The following is a 19,607-nucleotide window of genomic DNA, read 5'->3' on the forward strand; positions in this document are numbered from 1 at the left end:
TTTTAAAGCACACTCACTGTAGGTTAACACTTCCATGTCTGGAGGTTCATATTTGTTAATATAATCTTATAAAATACTGATATCTTTGGTGTTTGAGCTACACGCCTCTGAAGAAGTGGAGCATGGAATTTCCCTCCATATTAAATCTACTCGATATTGGACCTACCCAGCTGTGCAGCGAACACAGGCCCTGTATGAGCCCTAACTTAATGCAAGCCCACACATTTCCTGCAAACACATCTTTTTGCCGATAAGCAGGAAATTGGCTCATGCACGCTACCTGCTTGAATGTTAATGACACTGATTTTTCCAATGTGGTAAAATGTGTTACGGTTACTTGCTGATTTTTAGTTTTTTTTTCATACACATATTCATATTTATAAGTGAGGCCTGATGTTTTATTCTTTCTAAACTGTTCCTTTCTTTTCCACAGCTGCCGCTGAAGGGAGGGTGAACGGAGGTGAGGATTTCTTTCAGAAGGTAAGGAAAACCACATAGCTTTGGCAGGCCCGTGCGGTGGTATAAAATAGGTCGAAATCACATTGCCTGCACAGTTGTGTAGAAAGCAAATGACATACGGACATGTGTGGCTCAAGTGTGCCCTGTTGCCCTGGTTGCGTGAAAGTTTCAGAATAGTAAAATGTCCCTGATTGCCCGAAATGCCAAGGAGTGTTGCTGCTCTGTTGATTAATGACTTTTACGTACCCTGTCCAGTTGGTGAATGATAACACAACCGTTTTTGCTGAGGTGCACTTGAATCCCTGTGTTGCCAAAGCCAAGACAAGCACATTTGACCTGTTTCGATACCTTTTATAGGGGAAATGGTTGCAGGCTTTTGAGCAGAGCACAGCATGGATAAACACAGAATCGTGAATGTGTGTGACTCGCCAGATGGCCCAGGGGTGAGAAATGCAAGCCAGGACCTGAGTGAGACCACGGCAGGTGGCCCACTCCTGTAGAAGACCTGGCTACTTTACAGGCAGAACGGAGTAACGCCTTCAAAATAAATACACTCTCCAGCATGCCGTGGCTCTGATTCACTAAAGAATCCCGCTCACACTAAAGGCTAAAAGGTTTGTATAACCTGAAAGGTGTGGGAAAATAAACGCACGAAGCTGAAGGAGCCTGTTTTAGAGGATAGACTGTTGTGGCCTGGACCTCAAACCGCTTCAGATAGTAGCAGCCAGAGCTTCAGGAATTCCAGTGCTGGCTTTTTTAAATAATCATTTACCAAGTCGTCAGCCAAGTTAGAAGTACAGGATTCGATGGAGAGGAAAGAGCCTGTGTTTTCAGAAATGACAGATCTGTACTGGGTCCCCCACAAAAGATATTTTAAAAACTATTAAAAGGGTTTAGGCTACATTAAAGACAGTAACCCTTTTGTTACACATTATACACTGGAATTATCATGGAGCGAAAATAGTAGCATATTAAAAAAAACAAGCTATTAGCTTCTGTTTTCATTCATAAATTGTTTTAAAGCATATGAGGGTATCTATCTATCTATCTATTTATCTATCCATCTATCTATTTATACACACACACAAAATATAAAAATAATAAAAAAAAAAATGTCCATGATTGAGTAGTTTGGAGTTCTGCCATTAGCTGCAATAACTGGAAATAACCGTTACCTACTGTACTGTACGTGACATCTTTTTAGTCCATTCTTCTTCTTTACAACATTGCTTTAGCTCTTGTCTTTTTCTCTTGTTTTTGTTAAATTAATATTTGCACAGTGAAAAAAAGTTAAAGATGTTGTTGTTTGTCTAATACTAAGATCTGCTATGATCATAAATTTTTATATATATTTTTTTACACAAAAACAAATAGAATTAATAGAAGGGTACTAACTTTTGAAATGTCAAAAGTCTGTCTATTTATCTTTATATCCATCTCTCTAGCCATAAATAGTCTCTATAATTTCATTTAAATTACTTAAAATATATTCTATTTAATTAAAAAGTAAAACTTTTATATATTCTAGGCTCGTTGAAGCTAAAGTAAAATGTTTAAATATTTTTAAAAAATTTATTTGGATGAATATGACTTACAGCTCATTAAAATAAAAAATATATATATATATTTCACTTTACATGTAATGATGTATATTAAATTAGGAAACGTATATATAGATAGATTTATATGATGGGAATTAACTTTATAAAGAAATGCTATCACAATACCAAGGTGTCGACTCAATTTTTAACTCAATTGTGAATCTGATGTCATGATATATATACACAGATTCTATATACATTTTTATTTTTTTAGATTTTATTTCAATTTTAAATGAAAAGTTTTTTTTTATTATTATTATTTTTAATATTATTATTATTATTATTATTTTTATTATTATTGTGATGGACTGTTTGGTCAATATATAAGTATAAATTCCAAATCTCAAGTTTTGAAGGTCAAATATATCTTACATAGAAAAGAAAAGAAAATCTAACAAATTCTATTTAAAAAATGTGTAGAAGACATAAATCTTTACCTGACCTTAAAATCACAATAAAGGTGATCTCACAAAATTCCAGAATTGGACTTCTAATTTAACCTGACTGTCATCTGTCTTTTGACATGCAGATCAGTCACACAGGACGTAGTAAGGTGTTACTCTGTGAGTGATCTGCATGTCACTTGTCAACCCCTGTCAGAGCTCCGGGATGTTTTCACTCTCAGCAGCGAGTTCCCGTCTGTCGCGGTCTCAGCTTTGCGGTTGAGCACAATGGTACGTTCAGTCTCCATGGATGTTTACACTCATCCTGAGAGCTGGAATCAGTTCTCCAACTGAGACTCAACATTAGGAATTCTCACCATTCTTTCTAGTATGGACGAATACTGTGGCTCTTGTTACTGTCTGAGGATTTCCAGTTGAAGGCGGTGGGTGTTAGCAGACTACTGCAGCGTGATGTATGGTTTTTATCAGCTCTTTCCCTGGAGCTCAGGAGGACAAATGTAGCAGTAAAGATATTGTTATTGTTAGAATTAAATGTGACTGATTGAGCTTGTGGATCTTCTGTCAAGACTTGTTCATGTTTATTTAAGCTTTACTTCAGCTGCTTCATCTTATATTTAATGCATATATAAAAAAAAAAAGGTTTTTTTTTACTCTTTTTCCTGGACTGAGACTTTAGCCAGACATCCAATACCCCACTTATAGATAAGGGACTTTCAGTGTATCTTCCCTTCCTGCCAAGAACCCAGTACAGTTTTCTGACCATCGCTATTGCCGGTTGACTCATTTCTTATCCTGAGACGGAACGAACTTGTGTGGCGGCTGCACTTCAGCATTCCTCTCTTCCTGAGTCCCTCCAAAACCCACAATTGTGTATCGAGTGAAGACAGATTGTAAACAGAGAATTATTTGTAGCGGGACTAGTTCTGGAGGTAATGAGAAGCAGGTGTGTGAGTCCTGGAACATAACGGCTCTATTAGCACTTTTCATTGGGCACAATGTGAGAGCATGTTCGTAAATACTGCAGTATACTCGGACTAGCATTTAACATGAGTTCCTAACTAGATGGGGATAGTAACATGAGTCTGACAGAAAGCCTCAACACAATGGGTAGATGTTTTGCTTTAAAGCAGACTGTGGTTGGAGTAAATGTTAAATTTCTTCCGGATTTCGACTTTTTATTATAATAACAACCAGCTGTACACTCAAATGCTAAAATCATAGAAATCACAGAAAATAGTGACTTGCATCAGTATTCACAACTCTTGAACTCTTGAAGTTTTTCACTTTTTGCACATCGGAAACTGGAATTCAAATAAACTTGCAAAAAAATTGACCAAACTTTAAAATTTTTAATATATAAAAATGATTAAACATTAAAGAGGGTTGTTCAGACTGCAGGCAAATCTGATTTGTTTGACAAATCTGGGCCCATGTTTACTAAGAATCTCAGAATCGCACTTAAAATTGTTTAAGAAACTTCCTACTCTTACTTTCAGCAAGGAGTAGGACTCCTCCTAGGAAAGCATGTGACATCAATGTTTACAACATTGAGAGACGCAAAATAGGTTTCACATTATAGTGGGTGTTATAGTTTTGACAGGTTATTGTGGTTTTCAATGGAGAAAAAGCGAAATGGTGAAATCAGCAGCAGTTGTGTGAAAGCTTTATGCACATACACAAACCTTATAAATGCATGACTCTCCTGCATGACATTATACTCATCAGACTGCAATAATCATTAATAAACTATTTTAAGTCCCTATAATAGAGCTGTGTAAGGACTGTTATAATCTGATCAAAATTATTTCAAAAAGAAAGTGAAACTGGAGAGAGGATCAAAGGATAAATATATATTTATATTTATTTTAAGAATTTTTCTTCAATTCTGCCAAAATATACAGTACTGAAATTAAAAGATGAACAATATTACCTTGTTTGTACATCTGTGAGTTTATTTTCCCTGAAAGAAACTGACATACACACTATTAGTGTGTTGATTTACCACAGTATGCGTAATATAAGTGTTCAAAGAGTGTGTGTACCGCCGTGCTGTAGACAGTGTTCATGTCGTTCAGACACATTTTCAACTCGCATTTCCTGGAACAAAGGATTGCTGCAGACTCCTTGCGTTTTCTCGTGTAATTTCCACAAGTAGGCATCAGGTGGTGTAAGATTGGGGGAATGGAATAGGTATGGGAAGGAATGTGTTCTGCCACCTTTTCTCAAACACGACAACTTCCGTATGAGCTTTGAACACTTTTTTCCCTGACGAGAGACCCATTTCCAACAACCAACTGCACAACTTTTCACTACTGGAAACACGTGTCTCTGGAGCTTTGTCCCCGTTGACAAACGCACATGCGTGTCTGAGATGCATGAGTTTCAGTACTGTATATTTTGCCGCATACCAGATTATTTCCGACACTACCGGCTGTGCCAAACCCAAATCATCACTGTTTTAAAGCTGCCTTTTCGCTGTTACTAAAAAATGTTCTTTAATAGACCAGTTGCATATTGCAAACAAAAAAAGTATTCCATTTTTGGACTTTTTTTTTTTATGAGCGCCATGTCACTCAGTCTTACCAAAACGTCTCTCCTCTGCCTGAATGCAATTTCCTTTCATCACCTAACCAGTTAAGACACCTCCGGAGGTCTCCTACATTTTGTTGGTTTTGTGATTTCTTATTTTAAGAATGTTGATTAATTGCTCTTACTCCTACTTATAAAAGTAGGACCACAATTGCGTTACTTTGAGAATTTCTGGACACTTAGGAGCAATTTTTTACGTCAATACAGGCTCTATTTGAACTGATTGTCCACACTGTTATTTGAAAGCAATCAGATCGGATTTGGCTCTGTTCCGACTGGCAGCCCAGTTTTGACATACTATCAACCATTCTGCATTGGTTTCTCTGGTAACGATGCCGGAGAATCTCCTGCAGTGTATTTCCTCATAAATCGCCCAATTTCTGTATATTCCCTCTACCTTTGCCTGTACTAATGCACCCCACATAGGGCTATCAGACATTTCACTTTGTCTTCTGTCCAGGGACTGTTGTTCTCCATTTCCATACAGCAGTTAGGCTAGCCGGAGGGACTTTTTTCTCCTTTTGGCCGTATTACTGCTAAGTATGCAAAAGCCGCGCCCTTGAATTTTCCGTGATGCAAGAATAACCGTGTTTTTAGGAAGAGCAGCTGGCCTAACCACAGTATTTCCATCTTCTTTTCTTCCATCATCTTCCTGTTCATTTTTTAATAGTGGATCCATGTCTATACCACATAACCATGTGGACTGGTGCATCACATTGCGAGTGACGTAATGAACAGTTCCGATTCTGGTGGCCAAGGAATCCAGCCTGAGACACATCTTTAGGAGTCCAATTAGAATCTGATTTTACCTCAGGATGTGGTTCAAACTGGATTTGCAAAAATCAGCAATCTGATTCCTAACTGATTTCAAATTTGGATGTGGCAAAAATCACATTTGGGCTAGAAATCCGAACAATGCCTTAAATAAAAAGCAGAAATGTGTTGTTTTAATACTTAGTAGACTCAACTTTGCCTTACCATGTACAGCTGTCTTCTGGAATATATTGGTATATTTATATCTTGTTCTTTGTTTTAAAAATTTCTTTTGAAACAAGTCATACTGGTTGAAGTCTATTGATTAACAGCAGGTTTTAATGGATTGACCTCAGCAGCAAGTTAACATTCAAAGTCCTGTTGGAAGGTAAAACCTCCACCCTAGTCTTAGGACTATGCAGACTAGAACGGACTTCATTCTAGGATGTCCCTGTATTGGTTCTATCCATCCCTCTTGCCTGATCCATGACCAGTTTCCTAGTCCCTGCTGATACAAAGCATAAAAAAAAACCATGATGCTGACGCCACCATGCTTCACTGTGGCGATGCCGCTTTCAAGGTTAATTTGGTCTAACTGGGCTTTCACTTGGCTTTTTTTTTGTCTCCTTACCACTTTCTTATGAAGCCCAACTTTGCGGGTTGTCTGGCCAGTCAGTGGTTGTCCTTCAAACAGCTTCTCTCCTATGAGCTATGAATCTCTCTAGCTCGATCAGAGTTATTTCTTTACTGCCCTCCTTACTGATTTTCGTGGATGAACTCCTCTGAGCAGAGGTGTTTTTATGTCATATTTTTCTTTTCCATTTTCAATAAAGGATTTATTATTCCTCTTGTTCCACTGCATATTCAAAGCATGTTTAAGATCAATTCTAATAGATATATTATAATTGACAGCTCTGTGAACCTAATGGTAGCAAAAGAATCCTGACTTCCTTTTTCAGTTCAAATAAACACCCTCCTCCTGTTAGCACAAAGGCTGACATTGTGCTGTGTTTCTGTTATTAATTTCACTTTTTCATTTGCATCTGGCCTTGGAATGGATATGAAATCCTAAAAATTCAAAGCCCCTTTCGTACTCATTCCCTGTGGAATTCTGTATTGATTTCTCATCTGTTTTTTTCTTTTTTACACAGTACCTTGCCTGAGAATTGTTGGCTTTCTTAACCTTGGTTCACTTAGCCATGGGTTTTTCCAAAAATCCCAGCTTAGTAAACACACCTACTACCAATAAAACTTCCATTAAAAAAGTGATATCAGAGAATATGGAACTTGACTTATCCTGTGCGCCAACTAAAAAGGAAAATGTGGACATGATCCGTGCCGTTCTACCAAACGTGTGCGCATGGAAACAGCGATCTGGCGATGGGTTCTGTCCCATCACACACTCTTCCACTCGCTGGACTGAGTACACAGGCTGTGAGGTAAGTTCCTCAGTGATGGTTAAGACTCCTGGCTCTCTGCATGTACTCAGAGTTCATGCCAATTTAAAAACACACTTCTCCCTGGGACAGGGATACTATGGAAACAGTGGTCATGCTGGCCTGTGATGTGGGCCAGGCCACTCCTCACGCCTACGAACAGATGACTCCTCACGGCCTTGCTCACTGTCTGTCTGCCTTCTTTCCGCTGAGCTCGGTGATGAAGTGTTCTCCTTGGCATGGATTTGTTTTTGTCCTTTTTTTTCTGACGCATGCTTATCCTGAAACAACAGGGGCAAGTTTTTTTCTTCTTCCTTTTTTTTCCCTTAAGTCTCAGACCAGGGTGTATATCTGTCTAATTGCATGTGTGTGGTCTGAATATTATTTATAATCCCATGCAAACTTTGATTATGAGAAGCTTGTTTATTAACTCAACTTGGCCCAACTGTTTATGATGCCGTAATCATATGCTTCATCGCTCACAGTTAAGCTGTACTCTACACAGTACCTGGGTGAAATATAAAGGTCATGTTCAGGGTTAAGGACTTGTGCTTTAATCTAAAAACAGAGTCATGTCTGCTTTTTTTTAACAGAGGAAATGCAGAGTGGAGGGTAGGTCATCTCTCATTTACAACTCACACTCCAACCCCGACCCCACCCCCCTCAGCTGAAAGCCGACTGAATGAAAAAAAAAAAAAGGGCAGTACATAGGGCTAAAAATAGGAAGGAATGTGCTGCTAAATCATGAGGACTCAAACTTAGGTTTAGGTTTACTTTAAGGATTTTAGGCTTTTTAGGTCTTTTTCTGTAGAATCTCCCTAAAGAAAAGATCCAGCCAATGATCAGATCACCACCGTGTACATCGCTGTTTGCATGGAACACCTGAGTTTTCCATATTAGGAAAGCCGCTGCTGGATTGCATGCGGCTTAGTGCTTAGCATTGTCACAGGGATGAGGGTTCGATACCCGCCTCGGGTCTGTGTGCATAGAGTTTGCATGTTCTTCCCGCGCTTGGTAGGTTTCTTCCGGGTTCTCCGGTTTCCTCCCATAGTCCAAAGTCATGCAGATTAGAATAATTTCAGCCATATGGGTTACAAACACTGAGTAGGCTGGTTTTGCTACCACTGTATGATTACTCAGAAAGAAACTTAAAAAAAAGGCTCATGTCTTTAGATGAATCAATTATTCATTCATCTTTGGAATGTAGAAGAAACCTACTTGCTCACAGAGAGGACATGGGAAACTGCAGACAGACCAGGATCGAACCAGGTTATGAGTCAACAAACTTTGAACGGATGGAAAAAAAGACCTTAAACTGGTGCAGTGGTAAAGTGCTCGCCATATCATCCGGAGATTGCATTTTAATTCCCGGGTGATGCTGCAACCTAGAGAGAGCTGATTGGCCCGAGCTCTCTGGGAGGGGAGGGATGAGAGGTACTTAATGCTCCCACATTAATCACGGCTCTACAGCCAATCAGGGGCGTCTGTGGTCTCGAGCAAGCAGAAGGAGCGGATAGCGCTGTCCTCTGAGTGTGTTACGCCACCCCCAACGGTGCGTGAGCGAGCAGATGCATTCGGCTGGCGCCACGCGGTTCAGAGGAAACGCATATATAGATAGTCTTCGGGCCTTCCGACTGAGTGGTAGTAGTAGCCTTAATGTGGGAGCCACCTAGTGACAGGGAGGAATTGGACACGACTAAATTAGGAAGAAAATCGGGGGGAAATTCCTTCCCCCCCTCCCCCCCAAAAAAGGTCAGGATGGTGAAAATAATTGCGTCAGAAGTGTATGATAAGTTCAGATTTCAGAATATACTTCAAATGCTGTTTAAGAAAAGACACCAGATGCTGATTTTATATCTGGTTTGTATTTGATTTTACATCTGGTTTATATTTAAGACTTCTATGGCAGCCCCAACACTAGCACCACTGCCAGGTGAATTGAATAACAGCGATTATAAATTACACACCAGTAAACTAATGACAGGATCATAGCCACCCAAGGCTCATCTTATGCCTATGGGGACCAAAGGCCAGCGCGTCCCGTATAACGCCAATATAGCTAATGTAACACAAATTGATAACAAATGTCAATGCTGGCCACGGCGGAAAGGTATCAGAACACTCATGGCATTTAAGCCTGCCATGTATGGGGCTTAGCAAACGAAGAGTTCAAGATAGTTGATCTGGGCTCTCAATTCCCCAGATCTCAATCCAACCCAGCATCCATGGAATGCGGCAGACAAACAAGTCCATGATCCGTGGAGGCCACACACCGCAACCCACAGCACCCAGAGGATCTGTCGCTAACGTCCCGGTGCCAGACGGCAGGCATTGTGGAGTCATGCCAGGCCAGAGGTGCCCCGGCAGCACAAGGGGGGTGCTACACAATATTGGATTTAATGTTTTGGTTATAATGTTGGCTAATCAGTGTGTGTTCACACGTCATTTTAGAAGGCCTTTAGGACCTCTATGGCTTTTTTTTGTGTGTACGTATCATACTGGGCGAACCAACCAACACATCATCCTTCGGGATTCATGAGTGTCTTCAAGTTCCTGCACCCTGTGTACTTTGAATTCGATGAGAATATTAAGTGTTAGCCCACCCAAAAGACTCAGCTGAATCAATAAACAGGGAGTTTTTTTTTTTTTTTTGCATGGATGGGTTTCATAACAACGGCCAAGAGGTGTTTGTGCGAATTAGGCATCTGACCGAGTCAGGTTCAGGAACCGAGGGTGGTGCAGGAACAGCTGTTGTCAGTGGGGCTAGAGCAGGAAGCAGGTGCCAGAGAAGAGCTAGCATGGCAGTCAGTTCTCACACATAGCTCAGCTGGAGATTTAAACATAACAATGTGGGAAAATTTACAGCTCCTTGCAAAATCTGATTATCGTAGTGTGATGAGGTGCATGTGCCCTGTAGCTCTCCATCTAATTCTTGACCATCTTAGAGTCATATTGCAATTTCTAAATTCATGAATTATACAGTGTACAGTATTATACAACTGTCTAATTGTAGTTCATAACATAAAAATTTGTTGAATTGTCCAAATATAAAATACATCAAAGTTTGTTCTGTGGTCCAACAACGTAGAACCCAGTGCCTGCATAAGTCCTCCTCTAGTGTGTGTGGTCTGATTGAAAGTGCCGCTCACACGGGCACGGCGCTGCCAAAATCAGCAATGACATCAGCATGGAATAGTGTTCACAATAGAGTGCGATACCGAGCCAGAGTCATTTGTTTCAAAATTTGCCACCGAGGGAGCCCTGGCCTTTACACGCTTAATTCGTAATGAAGCATACAAGATGTGCAGAAGCATGACTCCAATCGATCACACCAACGTGACGAGTGCAGACAGCGATTACATCGGCGGCCCAGGCTGTTCCATTTGAACCCAGACGTCAGACGGCATCTGTCGAGTTCCGTGGCTCATCGTGAAAACATTACAAGTCTGGGAAAGGAAAATGAGGGTTATGTAAAAATCACCTCTTCGCAGGAAAAAAAAAAAAAGATTGGGTCACGTACTCTAATTTGGATTCTGGCTTATCCAGTTGTGCAACAGAGTCTGAATGTTAACAGAACACTCCATGAACATGTGACGGAATACGCAAGTCCGCTAGGTGGACATAAACACCACCACTTTTACGACTTTTCTGATTGCCGTGGACGACTTCCTAGTCCATTTGTAATGCTGAAAAAATTCAGCGGGCTTTCTTTTTTTTCTTATCCTACGCCCTCTAATAAATCCCTCGTTTCCAGAAAGGAACTGAACAGTTTGGCTTTTTTTACTGTAAACGTTTCAGCTCAGATTGTTTTAATTGGAGGACGTTTCCCTCTTTCAGCTGGACATGTGTTCTTGGGTGATGCCGAGTCACAGCGTTGCAGGCCTGGCAGCTGGCGTGACAAAGAGAGCTATGTTTTTTTTCTTTCTTTTTTTTCCTCTCGAAAAAAAACGCTAGAACTAGCACTAGACACGTGTGTAAAATGCCCTAAGAATTTATTAGCATGTCATCTGTTTTGGTGACTACCTACCTCTGGCAGGAATGAAAAAAACTTCAGCTTATGCAAAACATTTATGTTTCTATAATTTGATGAAGCTTGCTTGGAATATTTCTTTCCCTTTGGAAAATTGTTCATTTCAACATACCGTAATGACTTCATATGTGAATCAGGGACTTCAATGGGATGCAGAATTGTATTCTTTTTTTCCTCTCATGATGGGACGTTAGTGGTTAGTTATTAATCACCTCTTAAGTGACTGCACTCTTGACTTTTTAATTCCAATAGCAGAAGTCAAGTGGTTGGAATGCGATGCTGTGTGCCAAGCACAACGTGTGTCTTTCACTCTTGCCACTATTAGCGGATGAAAAGGGCAAGCCACCAGTGCAGCAGGGCAGATTTTTAAACCGAGCTCCACTTTAACACCGCCTAACATAATCCAAGCACTTTCAATACGCTCTTAGACACGTGCACTCCGGAGGGCATGTGAGTCCAGTTGGATGGGATTCGAATCGAAACTCTGATTTGAAAGATCTATTTGCAGTTGGCGGAAATTGTATGAGGTTCTAGCAATGTGGATGGATCTGTGTAATAGTTTAGGCATGGTTCCCAATTGTTTCATTTCACATTCAATCTTCTAACCATATCATGCCTGACAACTGTTTAACATACAATCAGGGAATGCATTTATGGTCTGGATTTTTATTGAAAAGTGAATAATTTAATGGTAAGAGAATGGCATAAATGCCGTGACCTGGTTTTTATACACTGTTAATATTTTTTAACTAGCAGTTCTGTTATTCCTGTGCATATTCCTGTGTTGATGTAATAAATCCATATTATATAATATCTGTTGCTGCCTTTCCTACAGGTCATGGAGGAGACCAATACTCAGATTGCATGGCCATCGAAACTGAAAATAGGTGCCAAGTCTAAGAAAGGTAAGACCCTGTCTGTATTTTTCACTGATTGTATGTGTGTACTATGTATATGAGGGGCGTTCAAGTCAAACTGGGATTTGTGATGAAATCACAACATTTGAAAGGTGCGAACAATTTAAAAAAGGCCGTACGTCCATGAATGACGATCCTTGACAAGGTGGATCAGAGCCCAGTGCAGTCGTTCCCGTGAATATTTGTTCCAGGAACTCGTTTGGAAGTAATTTTTTTAGTTTTTTACATTTTTTTTCTCCCTAATTTAGCCGTGTCTAATTCCTCCCTGTCACTAGGGGGCTCCCATATAAAGGCTACTACTACCACTCAGTCTGGGGGCCTAAAGACTATATATATATAAGAATCTATATACGTGTTTCATCCGACGCCGGCCGGCCGCCCGCATCTTTTCGAACTTTTTTCAAACACACCGTTGGGGGCGGCGTAACACACTTGGAGCACAGTGCTAACCGCTCCTTCCGCTTGCGTGATCTCTCAGACGCCCCTGATTGGCTGTAGAGCCGTGATTAATGTGGGAGCACAAAGTACCTCTCATCCTTCCCCTCTGAGAGAGCTCAGCCAACCAGCTCTCTCTAGGCCTCCGGCTGCGAGAGGTTACAGCATCACCCGGGAATCGAACTCGCGATCTCCAGATGATAGGGCGAGCACTTTACCACTGCTCACTAGTAACACATTCCCTGTACAGTACTGACCTCGATCCAAGCCATTTCCACCCATTAGGAGCTCCTGGGAGGCCAGCGTTTCAGATGTGAAGCAGGCAGTCCAATCATGTCTTTGGCGAACTGAGAAAATTTCTATCCAAGCACTAAATGTGAAACACTCGGGTAAGTGCATTAGAGAAGCAGGGAATTATATAGAGAAATAAAGGCAGTTTTTACTCTCATAACCGTTTTCTGGTATTCTGCACAATCGAAGATCTTGGTTTGACTTGAACGCCGCACTGAATGTCAGAAAGTTGAGATATCTGGAAACTGTGCTGCCGTGCTGCTTCTGGTCACTGTGGTTAAGGATAGATTGATATTTACATGTTTGACATGGTATATATACATTATAGTTCTAAGATCTACAGGCATTCCTGAACTGCTGGTTGTTTTTATGTAACTTTACCCGACCAGAAATTGAGTAAATTGCAGTGAAAATTGCACATAAAGACTGCGGAACATGTCAAGGTATGTTACAAGCAGGGGGAAAAAAAAAGGCTTTTGGTCAAAGCCAGATTTTTGGTCTTGTTTTTCCTGCCAGAATTCAGCCACATTGATGGACGGGTTTCCCAGACTGTCAGGTTTAGTAATAGTTTCACAGCTCGAAGGAAAACACCGTGAACGCCGTGGAGTGTGTGCGCATACACTCCGGGTCATTCCTTACTTGCAGCTGATGTCAAACAAATTTAGAACATTTCACTTTATCAAAGTATTACAGGGAGAAAAAATGTCTTTAGTAAACAGCACCAGCATCCTCTTGGCACCTCGCTATAGTGCTTCGCGTGTTATCTCGGTTTCGGCTGTCTTTATACTGAAAACGTTTTGCAATGGTTATCACGAAGGTAGAACATCTTGCACATACATTCCACACGGCTGTTTGAAAAGACAGTTTATGATTGTTTTTCACTAAATATGCACCAGACTGAATTCTACACCCCCTCAGCCTAAGATATTGTTTCAGAACATTATAATACTACTGTAGCTTTATTGTGCTCGAAATAATACAGTTCTCATCTAAGCTGTTATCCAACTCAATAACGATGATCTGTTAGCAAAGATAGGTTGTGTTTTTCCAACCACAGTTCATACTTGCAATGTTTTCTAAAATCTGACCCAAGTTTGCACACACACACACACACGCACGCACACACTTTCGTTCTGCAGGCAGGAGGTCGTGGCCCGGTCAGAGGCCGTTTAAATTCCACTGCACGTTTTCTTTGGTGTTGGCCGCCAGCCCTGGGCATTGGCTGCACTGACGAACGAACCTTACATAATCTTTCGCCGTTATCTGGTGACTGAACGTGGCAAGCATCCCGGCTAATTAAGGATGGAAAACATATGCGGAGGCTCAGACATGTGGGCCGCACCAGGCGCTGCGTCGCACTCCTCTGTCCCCTTGGGGCTCCTCCGAGTTGTAGGACGTTCACCGAGAGCTTGTGCGCACTGTATCGTGACCAAACGTCCGGGATATCGCCTTGTAAGCAAAACACAATCTGGCTTTGACGTAGTGTTTATCCACCGTGTTTGTGAGATGTGATGACAGTCCTTTGGGTGACCAAGTGTTTGAGAAAATCACATTTTGTTTGTGTTCAACATATTTATCACTGTTATTTTTTTATGCATGTATTCAGATAGTCAACATCTTTCTTTGATCACAGCAAGTATTTGGCAGATGCTTTAACTATGTAAGTAACCCAACTAAAGCAGTTTTTTTGAAAGGATTACGGTTAAGATACATACCCGAGGGCCCAACAGTGGCTACTTTAGAACATTATTCATTGAATCTGAGCATTCTCCCATGACTAAGATCTCTTCAAGGCTCATCATTATTGTCATTACTAAATCTGAACAGATGTTTCTCAGCTTCTTCTTCTTCTTCTTCATCTCGGCTAGGAACCCCCGGGTTTTTGTTTGTCTCGACTATTCGTGTCAGCCGCAAACCAGATCTGATCATTTGTCCAATCACTTTAAAGGCACAAACAAGGACAGTCTTCTGCCTGAAATATTTGCATACCAGTTCCAGTGGAGTTACTGCCAGCTGCACACTTACGCGTCTCAGGAGGACGCATTCCATTCCTCACACTCCGAGGTGATGCTGGGTAACTCTGGAAGCGCTCGTCTGTTTAACTCATTTGACACCGTAAAGCTCCGACTGATTCTCAACAGACCTTATTGTGTAGCAGCTGGAGGAAAAATAAGACTTTCTGCAGAGATTTCTCACCACATTCTTAACCATAATATGCATCTCTGGTCTTTTATACTATTCGGACGTTCTGTCTGCCTTCCTTACAGGAAATGTCCACCCTGAAACACATTAAATTTGCTCGAGCGTTGACCATGTTGTTGAATAAAAGAAGAAAAATACTTTTAAGTCTCTGGTATAATGGATAAGCGTCAGGATTCGCTGTTAGGAGCAAGAGCTTCTTTCCAAGGAATGTCAATTAAACGGAAAATCCAGAATGGAAATAGAGGAGTCAGCCAATACTGGCTCTAGAACGCACTGCTACTATTAGACGTGTTTACACCAAAGATTCGGTTCTGCTTTATGGCTGAAGCTATTGGATTGAACAGAGCATCCAAACACAGGATAGCAATGCTGCACCACTCACTTCAGATAGACCTGATTTCTCATTGGTGCCACTATCACTGGATAGGAAACTGTTAACTAAAGTGACCAACAATTAGAATTGGTTTAAACCCGAACAATGTATTGCAAAATATAAAGCTGGAGATCACACAAGCAAACCTCCTTCTTCTTACTTCTCACTTATCAACTCTTCTGCGTGTTATTTTTCCTCCTTCCCTTATGTTTCAGCACCGCAATGTTTAATAAACGTAATCGTATTAGGGTTTATTCCATAATCTCTTGTAATATCATGTATCTTGTACAAGATGTCATTTGGCTTGTAGACACGAAATTTTTTATTTTTTTTTGCCATATCCAATAATAATAGTAATGAATACATAAAACAAAATGCATTCATTTAAAATTTTGGCTTATTACACTGCATGGTTTGTCCTTAATGCTGCTTTCCAGTTTGTTAAACTTCTTCATTCATCTGTGCACACGGCTCTTGTCATAAACATTCTGTACCGCAATGGGAGACCATCAAATCAAGAAAGCAGATTTGTAATGAGGATTTGAGAGTTCGTTTCAATGATGGGGGCCTCACAGTGGTGTGGTGGTTAGCACTGTCGCCTTGCACCTCCAGGGTCCGGGTTCGATTTCCGTCTCTGTGTGCATGGAGTTCACATGTTCTCCCCGTGCTTGGTGGGTTTCCTCCCACAGTCCAAAAACATGCAGGTCAGGCTAACTGGCATTCCCAAATTGCCCGTAGTGTGTGTGTGAGTGTGTATATGTGTGTGCGCCCTGCGATGGATTGGCACCCTGTTCAGGGTGTACCCTGCCTCGTGCCCTAAGTCTCCTGGGATAGGCTCCAGGTGCCCTGTGACCCTGAATATAGGATAAAGTGGTATAGAAGATGAGTGAGTAAGGTTCACCGATGGTGCAAATGAATCACTTGTGTTCGGGACTATGTTAAGTAGTATTGTTGTATAGAGGAAGAGTTACTCTACCAATTTGAACGATCTATAGTTCATCGGTTAATAAAAAACAGTTTGCCTGCATTGGCATTACGTTCGGTACAGCCATCGTATTTGATGTCATACATACACACACTGCCTGGCCAAAAAAAATAATAATTGCCATTTCAGAAGGGTCGTGTTATTGGTCTATGTTATGGATTAGAAAATAACTAAGGAGATTACTTAGGAAATTACTGGAATCCTTCAAAACCTGGAAGGACAGTGCTTTGTGGATGAACTGTGTTTGGGGAATAAAAAAAACATTAACGGAGATTACTTAGATGTGTGGTGAAGTTCCAAATTAACAGTAAAATCCATAACTCACACACTCGCTCACTCACTCATCGTCTATACCGCTTTATCCTGTATTCCGGGGCGCGGGGGCCTGGAGCCTATCCCAGGAGGCTTAGGGCACGAGGCGGGGTACACCTTGGACAGGGTGCCGAACCATCGCAGGGCACACACACATACTGTACATACACTCATTCACACACTACGAGCAGTTTGGGAACGCCAATTATCCTAATCTGCAGGACTTTGAACTGTGGGAGGAAACCGGAGTACCCGGAGGAAACCCATCAAGCACAGGGAGAACATGTGAACTTCATGCACACAGAGACGGGAATCGAACCTGGACCCTGGAGGTGCAAGGCGACAGTGCTAACCATCACACCACTGTGCCGCCTAAAACCCTAGCATTTTTCATACGCACACAATGTGATGAGAATTAAACAGCTGTGTGGCCATAAGAAAACCACTTGTTAGTACAAGTGATCAGAAAATGGGTTCAGTTTGTCAGGAAGCGTAAGGATGTGTCAAAGGTGTGTCATGTGGTCTGATGAGTCCGGATTGACCCTATTCCAGCGGGTGCAACAGGGTGAGAAAGGAAGCCATTACGCATACTGTAGTGTCCACTGTACAAGCCTCTGGAGGCAGTGTTATGATCTGGGGTCACTTCAGTTGCTTAGGTCTAGACTTATCAGGTTATCACATCTGTGGAGTTTTTCTTCCCTGATGCCAAATTAAAGGACTCAAATTGTGAAAGAGTGGTTCTGGGATCATGAGGACTCATTTTCACACGCAACATTGTGTGCTGTAATCAAAGCCAAAGGTGACTGGATGGTGAAATCTTAGAGTGTGTGAGACTTTTTTGCAGCCAGCGTATGATTCAATTACAGTTATTAAATGTCAGGCGGTGTCAGCTTGTTTTTGTAAAGTCTGCAGGGAAAGAAGCAAGCAGGAAGAAACTCACACAGACCCAGAACACATGAGCGGTACAGACGTTACATGAGCTCAGGTCGGACCTGGGACACTGGAGACGTATAGGAATGTGATGTGTAATTTGGGCAGAGATACCGATCGTGTAATGACTTCAGGTTGCCAGATTTTATGCACTGTTAGCGGTTATTATCAAGCTTAAAAACTTGTCCATGTCAATTTCATTCAGACCCTCAACAAAAAAAACAAACAGAAACAAACAAAGAACTACAGGCAATGCATTGTTGGCTCAAGATAATCAAAAACAGACGCATTACAGGGACACCTGTGAAATCTGGCAACTTGTAAGTGCAACAAATTATGAATCGCTCTTATTTGTATGGTGCTGTATTTTGTTCCACTCTGGCATCTAAACCTAAAACAACGAAAACTTTGTTTCATTAAGATTTTTGCCGTTTACTGCTGAACAATGGTGGATTTCTCTTTCAGTTCTAATCTGTGCTCCTCTTTGGGCCGAGGCATATTTCACTATCCCAGTCTAAAATTAGCCCATTCAGGCATTATTGGCCGGCGATTATTTACTCCTCTCAATGTCTGAGTTCAAAGTGCTTTTTTTGCATTATTCTTCGAGCTCGCTGATGAAGCAGTGAGCAATTTCAAACCACAGTTTGTAAAATGGGAAGATTTCCAGATGTTTTGTTTGCTGTAACTGCGAATGGTATGACACAAGGAATGTTCTCAGATTCATCCAAGATTCATCAAGTCCAAGATTCAAATCCTAACATTTATAAAAAAAAATCACATGCCTGTGTTTACAGTTTTGATGTGCTTCGGGACTTCATAGTAATCCCTTGATTATCGGTGTCAACTAACGTAAACACCCGAGTTTGTAAAATAGTTCAAAGTTCAAAGCTAAAAATAAGCTGATCAGCATCTGGCACATCAAAGCTCACAACTTCCATTCTACTCAACATTTTGATTAACTTTATGGCGCAAGGTTCACTTTTCATAGTGTACGTAACATTATTTCATGAATAATAAAATTACGGTTGTTTCTGTGTCATCCGCATATTCCGTGCATATTTAAGCGCTAGATGCTGTGACATTATCTTGCACATAATTCTATTTAACATTTTAAATAGACTATCATAGTTTCATTCAATTCTGTCCGTTTGGCGTGATGCAGACATACACACGGAAATTTCATTAAAAGAGCGACTTCCGACCAATGTACAGACAAAACGTTTCTTTTATTTATGTCAAAAAAATCAACAAGCTGATACCACAAATGTAATTCAAATTCTATTTGTCACATGAAGAGTCATACACAGTACGATATGCAGTGAAATGCCTGTACGACTACCCATGACCTAAACTTTTAAAGGAAAATATTGTTCAAATAAAGAATATAAAAAAATAGAGTATAAAAAATTCTAATAAAGAATATAAAATTTGAAATAAGAACTTAAAATTATAGAAAGCAGTACCACTGTTGTAGGACATAATCCTCATGCTTTTTTTCTGTGGTTTATATGACGCATTTAAAATAAATATCATAAAAGATGCAACATAAACATGCCATCTTCATGCATAGAGCGTAATAAGAATACTTGATTATTTTTTAAATCCTACACGTGCAACAGATATCCTGTTCATATGTTTTTGTGTCGCCTGCCTACGAAGCATCACTATCCATCATCTCACATCTGGCACACTTTTCTTCTATCTGCAGCTCCTCCTAAACCATTTATGGGAATTTGACCAAACCTTCATAGCCTTTATTAGAAAGGATAGATGTGCACTAGTTATTTCATTTAGAAGTTACACATTCAGTGGGCAGGTGTCACATGTATTCCTTGGCAGACTCATAAATGTTTTATCTTGAGAGTAATGAGGTGTGTTAGAAAACATAAT

At 40.7% G+C, this 19,607-nt stretch overlaps 1 protein-coding gene across 1 annotated transcript in view; it reads left to right on the forward strand.

The window, feature by feature from the left end:
• LOC128541463 (protein bicaudal C homolog 1-like) overlaps positions 1-19,607 on the forward strand; it is an 81,901-nt gene that overhangs the window by 17,718 nt on the left and 44,576 nt on the right. The window contains exons 2-3 of the mRNA XM_053511890.1: positions 434-480; positions 12,108-12,177. Of these exons, the coding sequence (XP_053367865.1) occupies positions 434-480; positions 12,108-12,177 (117 nt within the window). The remainder of the gene's footprint in view (positions 1-433; positions 481-12,107; positions 12,178-19,607) is intronic.

Source organism: Clarias gariepinus, chromosome 14 (assembly GCF_024256425.1).
Source record: "Clarias gariepinus isolate MV-2021 ecotype Netherlands chromosome 14, CGAR_prim_01v2, whole genome shotgun sequence".
Classification (NCBI taxonomy): Eukaryota; Metazoa; Chordata; class Actinopteri; order Siluriformes; family Clariidae; genus Clarias; species Clarias gariepinus.